This window comes from Mustela nivalis (genome assembly GCF_964662115.1).
Source record: "Mustela nivalis genome assembly, chromosome: 10".
In the NCBI taxonomy this organism is placed as follows: Eukaryota; Metazoa; Chordata; class Mammalia; order Carnivora; family Mustelidae; genus Mustela; species Mustela nivalis.
Window position 1 is genome coordinate 102,871,201 of NC_139029.1, and position 13,665 is coordinate 102,884,865.

The following is a 13,665-nucleotide window of genomic DNA, read 5'->3' on the forward strand; positions in this document are numbered from 1 at the left end:
GGGCGGGGCCACGGCCGAGGGCGGGGCAGGGAGGCAGCATGCTAAACCGGGTGCGCTCGGCCGTGGCGCACCTGGTGAGCTCCGGGGGCGCCCCGCCTCCGCGCCCCAAGTCCCCAGACCTGCCCAACGCGCCGTCCCCGCAGACCGCCGCTCCTCCAGAAGCGCCCAGGAGACCTCCGGCGACGGCTGGGAGCGGGAGCGCCGCGCCGGCGAAGACAGTAGAAGCTCGAGCGAGTTTCTCCCGACCGACCTTCCTGCAGCTGAGCCCGGGGGGGCTGCGACGCGCCGATGACCACGCTGGCCGGGCTGTGCAAAGCCCCCCGGACACGGGCCGTCGCCTGCCCTGGAGCACGGGCTACGCCGAGTGAGCGCCCCCGGGAACACCCTAGGCGTGATGGGACTCCCCCCATCCCCCAGCCCCTTCCCCAGCTGGGCATCCGCGGCGCTGGGATGCGTGCCCCTCGCGGTGCTCGGCGCGGGGAGCTCTCTTCTCCCAGGACCTTTGCTTTCCTTTGGGCTTCGGGCCGCACCCCTCTCCCCCCCAGCCCTTTCTCAAGTCGGTGCAGTCTTCTTCAGGACCTTCCAGCTCGTTGACTACCCTCACCGGCGCCGCCTCAGGACCTCCTTCCCTTCCAGAGCCCGGAGGGTGGAGGGCCCCGTGGAGGATGAGTTGGCCAGTTCTCAGTCGGGGCCCGGCAGTTTAATGGCTAAGGGAGGCGGGGTTTCAAGGTGGGGGGTGCGCTTTTAATAGGGGAGATGGCGTTTGGAAAGACTCGCTCCTGGGCTTCCCGACCCCAGCGCCCCAGTTCTCTGTCCCTCTTACCGTTCCCCTCCCCCTCCACACCCAGAAATAGCCCGCGACACCAGGCGGCCTCAGGCTTCCTCAGGGGCGGGGGAGGGGGCCGCCCGAGGAAGCAGGAGGGTCCCCTTTGGATGCCTCTCGGAGGGAGGGCAATGGCACGGGGCTGGTAAGGAAGTGGACCCCCGGTCTTAGTGGGGAGCAGGCGGCTGACTCCCGGCCGGGTGTATTTTTAATGTCCGTACTGGAAAAGCAGAGCACTGAGGGAGATTGGGGGCGCTGAGGCCGCTGAGGCTGGTGGCTGGTAGACCCGTGGCCACACCATTATCTCCTTTAGCTTTCTGTTTGGGAAGAGTTAGTGGTTCTGTGACTTCTGCGCAGTCCAGGTGGGCTTCTATCCCTACCCTATTTCAATTCCTCTTTCCCTGTCTGGGCTGGAGCACTTCCTCACTGCCAAAGCCGCAGAAACTTTCACTGGATGATTTTAAGATAAAGGTGGGTGTGCCCATGAGGGTGGGGTGCTGTGGACAAAGCACTAGAAAAGTTGACTAGGCTTCAGGGTGGGATGTAGGGGGTTGGCAAGCAGGGCAGTAAGACCCCTGCTGCCCTGTCCAGCCCCTTCCCAGCAGCCCATGGGAGTGCCCCTTTTGCCAGGGATGGGGGAACTGAGGCAGGAACGTGCTACTGCTGGCCTTCCTATGAGGTGGTGGGGCCCGACACCCAGACAGTACTCCTTGTGCCTTGCCCTGCCTCCCTTCTCCTCCTCTTTCTGGCCTGGATCCCAGGCGGCTGTGACCTTTCTCAGTTTGGCCAGCAGGCTAGAGAGGGTGTGTGTGTGTGTCTAAGGTGGGGGTTATTCCAGGACCTGGTCTGGTGTCCAACCTGATGTGGTCACTCTGGCCTGGCAGGGTCATCAACGCGGGCAAAAGCCGGCACAATGAGGACCAGGCTTGCTGTGAGGTGGTGTATGTGGAAGGACGGAGGAGTGTTTCAGAGGCACCTAGGGAGCCTAGCCAAGGCCAGGTAAGCCCCCACTGCTTTCCCTTGACTCCAGAGATACGGTAACACCTCTCCCCAGGGATTCTAGGCATCCTGTTTTAAATCTCAGACCTAACTAACTCCTAACTCACTAGCTTTCTACCTCTGGCACAGAACTGGCATTGACCAATTAGAATGTCAGTGTAAATATTCAGTTTACCACTTAGAATATAAGTGCTCCCGTCTTTATGGATGATTTAATTCATTGCCAGTGTTTATTTTTGTGTCTTTTATCCTCTGAGTTTGGCTTTTTTGGTGCTTTACCCTCTGACACATAATAGGTCCTTGGTAAATAAGCGAATAAATCTAATTTACTTTTCATACCAAACTCTGACCTCTTCTCTGATGTTTACATGGTTGCCCAGAGTCTTGCTCTTCTTCTCCTTGCATCACACACACACACACACACACACACACACACACACACACACACAATATCCCTTATTCACCTCCAACTTTTCCTCCACCAGGGACTCTGCTTCTACTACTGGGGCCTGTTTGATGGGCATGCAGGGGGGGGAGCTGCTGAAATGGCCGCCAGGCTCCTGCATCGCCACATCCGGGAGCAGCTAAAGGACCTGGTAGAGATACTCCAGGACCCCTCGCCACCTCCCCTCTGCCTCCCGTCTACCCCAGGAGCCCCAGGTTCCTCTGATTCTTCTCACTTGGTTGGTCCTCAGTCCTGCTGGTCTTCACAGAAGGAAGTGACCCATGAGAGCCTGGTAGTGGGGGCCATTGAGAATGCCTTCCAGTTCATGGTGAGTGTGTCCCCCCCCCCCCCCCCAAGCAGGAGCCTGCTAGGTAGATACTCTGGTCCACTGTATACAGAAATCAAGTGGTGTGAGGGATCCTGAGTACCCACAACACCTTGGAGGGCCTGAGCAGAGCTTGGTTCAGAGGGGAAGAAAGAGGGGGTTACACCCATGTCTGCCCTCCTCTCCTCCAGGGTTGCTTGGCTGGGTCAGTTTATTTCTGCAGTTGGGGGCGGTGGTTGTGTGCCTGGAAACTCTCCTTCATTCACCCCCTCTGACCCTTCCTCACATGGCAGGATGAGCAGATGGCCCGGGAGCGGCGTGGCCACCAAGTGGAGGGGGGCTGCTGTGCACTGGTTGTCGTCTACTTGCTAGGCAAGGTGTATGTGGCCAATGCAGGTGACAGCAGGTATGGGAAGCAGGGTTTGAGAATGCCTACAGGGGGTCGCACACTCTGGGATGAGGGGAATAGAAGAGAATGAGGCGGTGGGTGTTAAAAATCAAAACCCAGAGGGAAGGATGGTGTCAGGAGCAGTCACAGCCATAAGGGATGGCCTGAAATAGCCACGAGGGGAGGAAAGATGGGGGTCTGGCTGAGGAACCCCTAGGGTCATTGTGGGGAAGGCCTGGTCTTTCTGGAATTCTCCACCAGGGGGCTGAGGAGAGCCTGGCCCAAACCTTTTCTTTTTCTGGGCAGAGCCATCATTGTCCGGAATGGTGAAATCATTCCAATGTCCCGGGAGTTCACCCCGGAGACTGAGCGCCAGCGTCTTCAGCTGCTTGTAAGTAGAAACTAACCTCCCTGCTCCCATTCTTTGTTGACTTTCATGGCTCTCTATAGCCTATGCTACCCCTCCACGCCCCCCGCCCCCGCCACCGCTGGGAAAGCCCCTCTACTCTGCAGAAGAGGACTGAGCTGGTGGCGGTATGTGGCAGGAAGGAACGGGGGCTACTCCAGGGCCCCCACTGTGCCCCCCGCTGAGGAAGGAAGTGGAGTCAGAGGTGGGGAAAGGAAGTAGCAAAGGCTCCTGAAAGGCAGGACGGTTTAGTGCTTTAAAGGACTGACTCTGGAGCTAGACCACCTGGGATTGAACCCCTGTTCGAGTCCTTTGCTAATTGTCAGACCTGCAGATGGTTCCCTTAACTTGAGTCAGTAGCTCCTGCCTTCAGGGTTGTCATGAGGTTAGGCGAGTTCATACACCTTATCTGTATTAGAACAATGCATGGCACCTGGCAAAGAAAGCCCACTTAAGGCCCTGCAGTAATTAACATCATCTACACACCCACTAAACCTAATGCCTTCCCGGGCCTCTGCTCTGTCTGGCCGCTCCCGACCCCAGGGCTTCCTGAAACCAGAGCTGCTAGGTGGTGAATTCACCCACCTTGAGTTCCCCCGCAGAATTCAGCCTAAGGAGCTGGGCCAGAGGATGCTGTACCGGGACCAGAACATGACCGGCTGGTAACACTTCCCTCCAAGCTGGGGCCTGTTCCCATGGCAACACAACCAGTCCCTCACCAGCAGCAAGGTGGAAGCTGGAGGCGGGGTCGGTGGGTGGGGTGGATTGGGGGGATGTCCTTCTTAGGGGTTTGTGTGAGAGGCATGGCTCCTCTGGGAGAGGGGCTTTGATGCCTGGGTGATGCCTCCTCTACTCCCCCCCACCCCCAGGGCCTACAAAAAGATCGAGCTGGAGGATCTCAGGTTTCCTCTGGTCTGTGGGGAGGGCAAAAAGGTAAACATGGTAGAGGTGGGAGAGGGCAGGAGGACCCACCACAACTTGTCTAGGGAGGTGGAGGTTCTACCCGAGGGCAGGAGTGGGAGGGCCCACAGCTTCAGAGGCTGGGAGAGGGCCAGGGCAGCACCCACGCTCATTCCCTTTAGGCTCGTGTGATGGCCACCATCGGGGTAACCCGGGGCTTGGGAGACCACAACCTCAAGGTCTGCAGCTCCACTCTGCCCATCAAGCCCTTCCTCTCCTGCTTCCCGGAGGTGAGCTGTATGGGGGCTTCCTCAGCTAGACCTTTCCCTCTCCAGGGGCCCAAGCTGGTTTTCTTCCAGGGTCCCTTTGTCCCGCAGCTTCTTTTCCACTCTCTTCTCCCTGCCAGGTGCGAGTGTACGACCTGACACAGTATGAGCACTGCCCAGATGACGTGCTAGTCCTGGGAACAGATGGACTGTGGGATGTCACCAGTGACTGTGAGGTAGCTGCCACTGTGGACAGGGTGCTGTCAGCCTATGAGCCCAATGACCCCAGCAGGTAGGGCTTGTATGGAGGTGCAGGGATGACAATGGGGAAGGTAGGGGCAAAGGGAAGCAGTGCTTGGGGACCCACCTGAGGGCCGGTGTATCGATCTTCCATATACATGTTGGAACATGAGTGTGCACGTGTGCTCCTGGCAGGTACAAAGCTCTGGCCCAAGCTCTGGTCCTGGGGGCCCGGGGCACCCCCCGGGACCGTGGCTGGCGTCTCCCCAACAACAAGCTGGGTTCCGGGGATGACATCTCGGTCTTCGTCATCCCCCTGGGGGGGCCAGGCAGTTACTCCTGAGGGGCTCAGCCCCACCCCTTCCACCACCATCCTAGCCTCTCCGTGCTTACCCTCTGCCAATCCAGACTCTGAACTTGTCTCCCTCACCTTCTTTAGTGGTACCGTAACTGAAGAAGGAGTGTCAATTAGATCCAGAATTAATAGCTAGTGGCAAATAAACCCGATGGATAAAAACGTGTGTCTTTATTTACTTTGATGAGAAATGAAAAGGCTTCTTTCAGGTGGTGCAAAGCCGTCCTAAAAATGTAGAACTCCCAGTTTCCATCTTCACCCTCTGCTTGTCCCACTCCACGTGCCCTCATCCACTCCCATGGCTTCACCTACCTGGTGGTGTTTTCCAAGTCAGTATTTCCCCCCAGATTGTTCTTGAGCTTTAGGCCCATGTGTCCTAGCCATCTCCTGAACATCTAGACATCCTACAGGCATTCCAACTCCACGTACTTGAAACGGAATCCACCATTGCCCTACAAATGTGTGCCCTCTCCTGGTTCATCATGTCCATGGGCACCAGTTCTTCAGCCCAAGTTAAAAATCTTGGCGCTGGTCACCTTTGGGTCTGGCTTTTACCCAGCAAGCGAATCAATCAGTACATGCCATTTTTCCTATTTGTCTACCTAGACCCACTCCTACTGTTATTACCACATTAGGCTCCTAACCATGTCTCCAGGTCATGTCCCTGTATTCCTGAATGTGATCTTACTGCAGTGTGAATCTAAGTTGGTTCTTGAGAACATTTCAGTGGCTCCCTACTGCCCCTAGGCCAAAATCAACACCCAACTCCTGAGTGTGGCATCCAAGGATGTTCATCATTTGTCCATTGTGTCCTCCTCCAGCCCTGTCTTTCTGCCCCATCGCCACCCTCCTGGGGGTTCCATAATTCTTGGGGCCTGTTGGGGCTTCAGCCCATTTAATATCTACTCATCACCTTAACTGGAAGACTTCACTTGTCCTTCAGAGATGGGTATCCCATAGTCCATGCGTGCCCCCAGGACAGCCACTGCCTCCTGTATATACAGCTGACTACATGGAGGAACAGTGAAGGGCGGAGGCTCTAGAGTCCTGCTTCCCGGGTCCTCTGCAACCTCTCTGAGCCTTAGTTTGCTTCTCAGCAAAACAGGAGTAACAGTGCTTCCTCACAGGGTTCTCTTAAGGACTTAAATTTGAATGTAGAGGCAGGTACATGCAATAAGGGTTCAGTAACTTGCTATCTTTAAGTTGTGTGTTTCGAATTTAGACTAAGTTTTTGGATGACCCAAATCAATCGGAACTGAGCATGTAGTTCTCAGTTAATGCTCAGTGTGTATTTATGGCGTGGGTGAAGAGGCCTGGGGGCCAGAGTTCCCTGGACCTCAGCTTACTCATTTATCAGATGTGTGGGCTGCACTTCAGAGCTTTAAAATTTACCTGACTTCTGACATTCATTCACTCAGACAATATTTTTGGAAAACTTAGGTGCCACACAGCGTGCCAGGCAGTGGGGAAGTACAGGAGGAGCTTAAATGACAGCAGGGAGAGATCACCAACCCTGAAGCCAGGCAGGCCTGACTATTTGAACTCTCTCTGTTCCATACACACCGCAAAAGTTTCAGCAAGCCACTTAACTTCTGTCAGCCTCAATTTCCTTGCAGGCAAAAGGAGATGGGTACACTTATCCCAAAGATCCCCAATGAGCTCCCAAAGGGCTGAGCTATGTAGCAAACAGGTCACAAACTAATGAAGTAGCGGCAGACTTCTCATCCTCCGTCATCATCCACCTCAGGAGGAAAAGAGACACACCCGTAGGTAAATAACCCAATGTGACACATCAGACTGGGCCAAGTGTCCCTAGCGGCACCGAAATAACGCATTGGTGGGTAGAAGCTGACTTCCCAGCTGGGGATCAGGAAAGGCCTCCAGGAATACCCTTTGAGGGGTACGCAGTAATTGGACTCAAGGAAATTCCAGGCAGGGGAAAGGGAATGGTCAAGTGGAAAGGTGGCCTGGGTCTCAAAGGATCTGAAAAGTCCTCAGGACTGGGGCGTGATGTTGGGCAGTACTTCCATGACAGGATTTTACGAGCCGGGGCGGGGCGGGGTGTGTGTGGGGGGCGTCTTCCGCAGACCCCTCCCGCGAGGTCCCGGGAGCTGTAGGCGCGCGTGGCGGGTTGGCCACGGGAGGGCAGCAGCGGCCCTTTCCCGACCCCACCCCGAGCGCCTCACAACTTTCCCGACGCCGGTCCGCCCCTGGGGGCTGGAAGGCGGGGTAGAGGCTGGGTCTTCGAGGGGTCCCACCCGCCGCCCACTCCCCGACCGCCGGGTGATCCCACCCTCGACCCCCGCTAGTAGCCTGGGCAAGCCGTGGAGGCCCCAGGCTGGGCGGTGGGCAGGCGGAGCCAAGGGCCGACCCCCCGCCCCCGGCCGGTCCCTCCCCCTGGCGGGCCCGCCTCTCCCCGCCGCGGCGCTGAAGGAGGGCGGGGCAGGGCCCCCCGGGTCAGTCTCAGCCTCCGGCACTGGCCGCGCAGCTGGAGGCAGCGGAGCGGAAGGTACCCGGGGCCGGGGGCTGGGGTGGCGGGGTGTCCCGGGAACTCGTTCCCGGGAGAGCACTTTTCGCCCTCCGCTTGGCCGGAGCTCGGGCCGCCGGGAGGGGAGGGGGCTTCGGCCAGAGCGCAGGCCACCCTCCTTCCCCTGGGACGCGCGGCGTCGGGACTGTGCGGGAGTCGGCCGGGCTGGCCCCTCCCTGGGCCGCGGCGAGGGCTCTCCCCTACCCCACTACGGGAACTGCCCGGCGGGGCCTCTGGCCTTCGGTGTCCGAGCCTGTGTCCCTGCCCTTCCCCGCCCGGCTTCCCGGAATCTGTCCCGCCGGGCGAGAAGCCAGGAGGCAACTTGGGTCTCCGCGAGGGAGCCCCAGTCCAGGCGCTCAGACTTGCTGGCGGGTCGGCCCGATGTGGACCTGGGCCGGGGTGTGGGTCTGGGCTCGAATCCGGCTGGAGGTGGGAATTCCCCCAGGCCGGGCCGGCGGAATGGCGGGAATAGGGGCGTGGTGTGACCGAGTGGGGCCTGCCACAGCTCCCAGAGGTCTGGACGCCTTCCTAGACGGTTCCATGGAGTGTGCCTGGGGCGGGATGTAGGGGAGGTTGGGAAGGATCTCGCTCGTTTTTATGTATGCAAGAATCTCCTCCCTTCCAGACCCCTCCCTCCCTGCACCCCCACAAACCTGGCCGGAGATTATCCTGGGGCTTTGTGCTGGGAGGGTCCGAGGCTGAGACCTGCGCTCTCTTCTGGTTTTAAAGTTGAGGTGGAATCGGATTCGTTCTCTGGCCCTCAGGGCTGGCCTACAGGGGGACAGCCCAGCTCTGGGTCATCTGGAAATCTAGAGAATGATTGAGGAGACGGTGGGATGTCTTGTCTGCACGCAGCACCCAGGAGCTTCCGGCTCCATTCCAGCCTCTGTGTCAGGTCGGGGTGGGGTTGGGAAAGGGCCGCTGCTGACCGTCTTAGGGTCAGTGGGGCAGTTCTTCTGGCGCTGCCTCTCACAGGGAGCTGTTTTCCTTGCCATGTTGGCCTTGGGCCTAGTGGCTTGGTCTGGGCCTAGGCCAGCTCCTCTTCTTGTCCAATGAGAGCCTGAAGGGAAAGTCTTCTCATTGAGAGGGGGGCTCCAGGTCATTTAATGCATGCCCTTGCCTCTGAATTCTGTCCTGTGCCTCCCACCATCTGGTGCCACTGAGACTAACCTGCTGTAGGCGGCCAGTGGCATGCTCACACCTAAGCAGCTGTACTTGTCATGGTGGTGATTGTCACCGTGGTGGTGACTGTCACCATGGTGGTCACGTCCCAGATGGGGCTGCTCCAGCCTGTTTTTGCACTGCTGGACCAGTGGAACTAGCAGGAGTGGAAGGGATGAGTTGATCCCCTGGGCAGAATTTCCAGGGAGAACCCCCTTTCTGAAGGTGGTTTCCATTTTTGAAAGGATCTACTGGCATGGTGAATGCCTTCTTGCCATCTCTCGGGGTACCGGGAAGGGAGCCCCTTTTGTGGTGGGGAGAGTGTGGCCGTATCCTCTCAAGTCCTATAAATTCTCTCTGACTCATATCCACTTCCTCATCCCAGTTTTGTGCCCGTGTGTGTGTGTGTGTGTGTGTGTGTGTGTGTGTGTGTGTTGGAGAGTAGGGAGGCCACCCAGGATCCCACCGTTTGGAGAGAACCAGCTTTGGGCTTGGAGTATTCGCTTTCCTAAAAGGCAGCCCAAGCCAGGGCTGTGGGGTGATGGTGGTCTGTGGGGAGTACAGGAGTTCAGCCCAGTTTGACAGGATGTGGGACTGAGAGAAAAAGCCAGGTTTAGGGCTGAGATCAGGTTACCATCCCCTTCTCTCTTAACTGCTCGCTGCCTGGTTGGTGAGGCGACTGGCCCTTGTTCAGCTCTTTTTTTGGGAGCTCCTCCCAGCTCCGGCTCCTGTTCTAGCCCCCTCCCCCTTCCCAACAGCCTGGATGGCCATCTAGGCTCTGCAGCCCGCCCTCCCTTCCTTCCAGGCTGGAGGCCTGGGAACCTCAGACGGCTTGGAGGCAGCTGCTCTCCCCAGGGAAGGAGGAAGTGAGGCTCAGTTCAGGGGAGGCTGGCTAGGTGTGATGAACTGTGCAGATGCTCATTTGGGTGTGTTGGGGGCCGGGGACACACGGAAACCTCAGGAAGCTGACTCTTTGCCCTGAGTCACAGGGAGGAGTGGTAGGCAGGGCCTGGGGGTGAGCTGGACAGAGTGGGGGGGGGGGGGAAGGGGCTGTTCCAGAGGATGGGTGGAGGTGATTCCCTAGTGGATTATTCTCGGTCACTCTGCTGTGGTGGATGTGTGGCTCCCTACAGTGTGGTCATTGTCCCCTGCCTGGGGCTGAGTGACCCAGTGTTGCTGCCAGGCCCAGGAGGAAGGGGGGAGGAGGGCAGACTGCCCGAATGTGGGCTGTGGGCACTGCCGGGACTGAGCCTCCTTTGTGTGACTCGGGGCTGGCTTTGGGGACTGGACTGGGGTGGGCCCGGGAAGCTGGTTGGCTGCCGAGGCCCTCTATCTGGGTTTCCCTGCCCCCTCTTTTTCCCATTACTGGGGGGTGATAGGTAGAAAAGGCAACAGACTCCAGAGTCACACAGCCCTGTGTGCCCTGAATGCCATCCCTGTCATGACTCGGAACACACATTGTAACCTTCCTGAGCCTCACTTTCCTAGTGTGTCAGAATGGGAAGGAAGCATGCCATCCACCTTTGCAGGCTTCCGGGGACTGAGGGAGATGATCTTTGTCCAAACGCTCAGGACGCTTTCCCTTACCCACCTGTCACCTGTTCGTTGCTTCTGCCAGCCTGTGGGAGAGGGACTCCTCACTTGTGGCGAGGCAGGCATGACTTGTCCTGAGTGAGGGACAATGTGTTCTTGATTGGACCCTAGTGATTATGAAACTTGAAAACAAGTATCAAAATCCTGCTAGCGCATGAAGTCTGACTTGAAGGCCTGGTATATGTGCCAGATTCAAGCTGCCTCTTCCGGGTATGTCCCTAATCCCCGAGCACCCCTCTAAGTGTCCAGAACCCCATAGTTGGCTCCCAGGTGGGTGGTTCTCCCGCCTTCATATTCTGACCTGTCCACGGAGACCTGCTCCTGCTCCAGAGATTACGATGTCAAGATCAGTTGTCTGAACGATTGGTTCTTGACAAGAACACACCAGGGCAGGCCCCTTTCCCTCCCTTTGCTGGAGGCCTCGGTTTCCAGGTCTTAGGGAGCCCCCAAAGAAACATTCTTGGTTTTACTGGCTTTTCCCCAAATCTACCCTTTTTCCTGTCAGCCCCAGCCATGGCTGCGATCCGAAAGAAGCTGGTGATTGTGGGGGATGGGGCCTGTGGGAAAACCTGCCTCCTCATCGTCTTCAGCAAGGATCAGTTCCCCGAAGTTTACGTCCCCACGGTCTTCGAGAACTACATCGCAGACATAGAGGTGGACGGCAAGCAGGTGAAGGCCAAGAACCCTTCTTGTCTCCCCCTGGGAGCCCCCACCCCATTGCTGTGGACCTTGGATAGCCTTCCTCACCGCCGACCCACTTCCTCCTCCACTCTCCCTGCTGGAACCAGTGCAAGTTAGGAAGCCAAATTGTAGTTTTAGGAAACCTAGCCACACTTTCTGGGTCTCTACGCCCTGACTCTGTAATCTGGGCCCAGTCCTTTTGCCTCTGAGTTTAAGCCCCTCTGACTGCAAAATGGAGTGGTAAGGCTTCCTTCAAAGGACTTTGTGACTTAAAATCAAATCATGGTGCTCACAACAATAGCTCATAAGCTACATACAGATCAAGCACCCATGTCTCAGGATTTCTAGAAACCCACCAAATTTATACTGCAGGACGGTGACTAACATTGTCCCTGGCACACACCAAGTGCTCAAGAGATAGCTGTTGAGTAAACCTAAAGGACCCATGGTTTCAGAGGACCTCTGGGTGGTCAGGGAGGGGTAGAACTGGGACCTGCAGGCAGGTACTCACTGGCCCCTTGCGGCAGGTGGAGCTGGCGCTATGGGACACAGCTGGGCAGGAGGACTACGATCGGTTGAGGCCTCTCTCCTACCCGGACACTGATGTCATCCTCATGTGCTTCTCCATTGACAGCCCCGACAGCCTGGGTGAGGTGGGGGTGAGGGCAATGGAGGAAGGGCACTGGGGAGCCCTTGGAATCAGCCACCCCGAGGTAGCTCATCTTGGCACATTTCACCCACCTTCTGAGACAGGGTGCTGTTAGTCACTTGTGCTGGGGCTGGGATCCTTGGGAGGGCTCAAAGGGGGTACTGTGGGTGCAGGGGGGGGGTGCTCTGAGCTGTGCAAGGGACTGTTGTGCCCTAGAGCTTCTAACAACTGCTCTGGGGGGAGAAGGGGGCCCCAGGGGGCAGTGGGGGGAGGGTTTCTAGCTTAAGTGGAGGCACTGACACCTGCTGGGACATGTCTGTACAGAAAACATTCCTGAGAAGTGGACCCCGGAGGTGAAGCACTTCTGCCCCAACGTGCCCATCATCCTAGTGGGGAATAAGAAGGACCTAAGGCAAGACGAACATACCAGGAGAGAGCTGGCCAAGATGAAGCAGGTGGGTGGGGTGGCCAAGCCAGGAGCCGCTGGAAGGGCTGATGACCCTCGTGAGGCCTACATTCCAACTGACCTCCCTGGTGAGGAAGAACCGGAAGGGCCCTTGTCCAATGTCTGATGAAATGGTCAAAATCGTGACTCGTCTAAGGTCACTTGGCATTTTAATGTCATCTATTGTCCCTTCCTGTTGGGTCAGGACTATTAAGAGGAGTACCCACCCTCGAAGGCAGCTTCTTAAAATAGGTGTTTTGCTTGGGGTATGCAGGTCGGGCCATCAGTGTATACCTGGGAGGTGTGAGGAGACATGGACAGGGGAAGGCGGGCATTGGAAAAGGCCAGAAGGCCTGGAGAGTGAGGGCGCTGGCTTACCAGGAAAATGACTCTGGCCAGAGGACTAGGGCTTATTACACAAGTTGCCAGGATGAGGAATATGGACGTTCCCAGAGGGATAATTATGGCCAAGTCCTAAACCTGGTCCCATCGGTGATAGAGAAATTCTTTCGGTAGAGCATGGAGTGTGAGAACTGTGGTGGGGAAGGTTGGTTAGGAGGCAGCAGATACTATTTGGGCCAGAGGAGGGTGTACCATGGGGTAACTGGGCCAAGGGAGACCGTTTTTAATGTAAATGTCTTGGGTCCTTGCCCAGAAACTGTCCAGAGAGTTGGGTGCTCTGTTGGTTGAGGGAGGTATTTGTTCTAGTCACTATACCTTACAGGTCAAATGGGGAGAGGTACACTTGGCCACCAGCTTCCTTTGACATCTAGCTTTCTGTCTTCTCAGGAACCTGTGCGATCTGAGGAGGGCCGGGACATGGCGAACCGGATCAGTGCCTTTGGCTACCTCGAGTGCTCGGCCAAGACCAAGGAGGGGGTGAGGGAGGTATTCGAGATGGCCACTCGGGCCGGCCTCCAGGTTCGCAAGAATAAGCGCCGGAGGGGTTGTCCCATTCTCTGAGACCACGGAGGCCTCCCCTCTTCCCCCACTTCCTTCCACAGGGGGCAGAAGCTGTCCATTTCCTGGCCCCACCCCCTTAGGGCTCCTTGGCAAAGGCTCCCTTTTCAGTTCTCTCCCGCCCAGGACTGCATCTGAGTTCCCCAGCCCCACTGGCCCCCAAGGTGATGGTGGTGGTAGGTGGCTCTCCCTCCACACCCTCTGGGTACCTAGGGCAATTTCCTGCCCTTCAGAAGAGTCCCTCCTCCCACTGCCTTGGCCCAGGGGTGGGGCTCTGGATCCCTTTGGCCTTCCCCAGAGGATCATCACACACCAGCACTTTATCCACTTCTGGCTCACAGGAGTGTCTGGGGTAGGGGACTTGGAGGGTGCAACCCTGAGCCCCGGGTCTCTGGCTCTACTTGGGGGGGGGGGGTGGCATGAATAAAGGCCACAGGCTCCTAAGTGTGTGGTAGCTTCCTGTCTCTCTCTTCCTGGTCCCTATCTTGGCTGTGAGCCTAGA

At 57.4% G+C, this 13,665-nt stretch overlaps 2 protein-coding genes across 6 annotated transcripts; both read left to right on the top strand.

Moving 5' to 3' along the window:
* PPM1J (protein phosphatase, Mg2+/Mn2+ dependent 1J) lies at positions 1-5,309 on the top strand. 4 transcript variants are annotated; one of them, XM_082685082.1, is made up of 11 exons: positions 1-364; positions 1,708-1,822; positions 2,308-2,418; positions 2,518-2,595; positions 2,886-2,998; positions 3,287-3,371; positions 3,930-4,048; positions 4,256-4,319; positions 4,469-4,576; positions 4,693-4,844; positions 4,988-5,309. In XM_082685082.1, the coding sequence occupies exons 1-11, from the start codon at positions 39-41 to the stop codon at positions 5,133-5,135; spliced, it is 1,419 nt and encodes a 472-aa protein (XP_082541208.1). In that variant the 5' UTR covers positions 1-38; the 3' UTR covers positions 5,136-5,309. The 4 variants fall into 4 exon arrangements, with proteins under 4 accessions (XP_082541208.1, XP_082541210.1, XP_082541207.1 ...); XM_082685084.1 differs by having other exon boundaries at positions 2,536-2,595; XM_082685081.1 differs by having other exon boundaries at positions 2,308-2,595.
* A 1,996-nt stretch (positions 5,310-7,305) lies between these two features.
* On the top strand, positions 7,306-13,607 carry RHOC (ras homolog family member C). 2 transcript variants are annotated; one of them, XM_082685094.1, is made up of 5 exons: positions 7,306-7,371; positions 10,934-11,097; positions 11,637-11,757; positions 12,083-12,213; positions 12,993-13,607. In XM_082685094.1, the coding sequence occupies exons 2-5, from the start codon at positions 10,942-10,944 to the stop codon at positions 13,164-13,166; spliced, it is 582 nt and encodes a 193-aa protein (XP_082541220.1). In that variant the 5' UTR covers positions 7,306-7,371; positions 10,934-10,941; the 3' UTR covers positions 13,167-13,607. The 2 variants fall into 2 exon arrangements, with proteins under 2 accessions (XP_082541220.1, XP_082541219.1); XM_082685093.1 differs by lacking the exon at positions 7,306-7,371 and adding an exon at positions 7,439-7,656.
* The last annotated feature ends 58 nt before the right edge of the window (positions 13,608-13,665 follow it).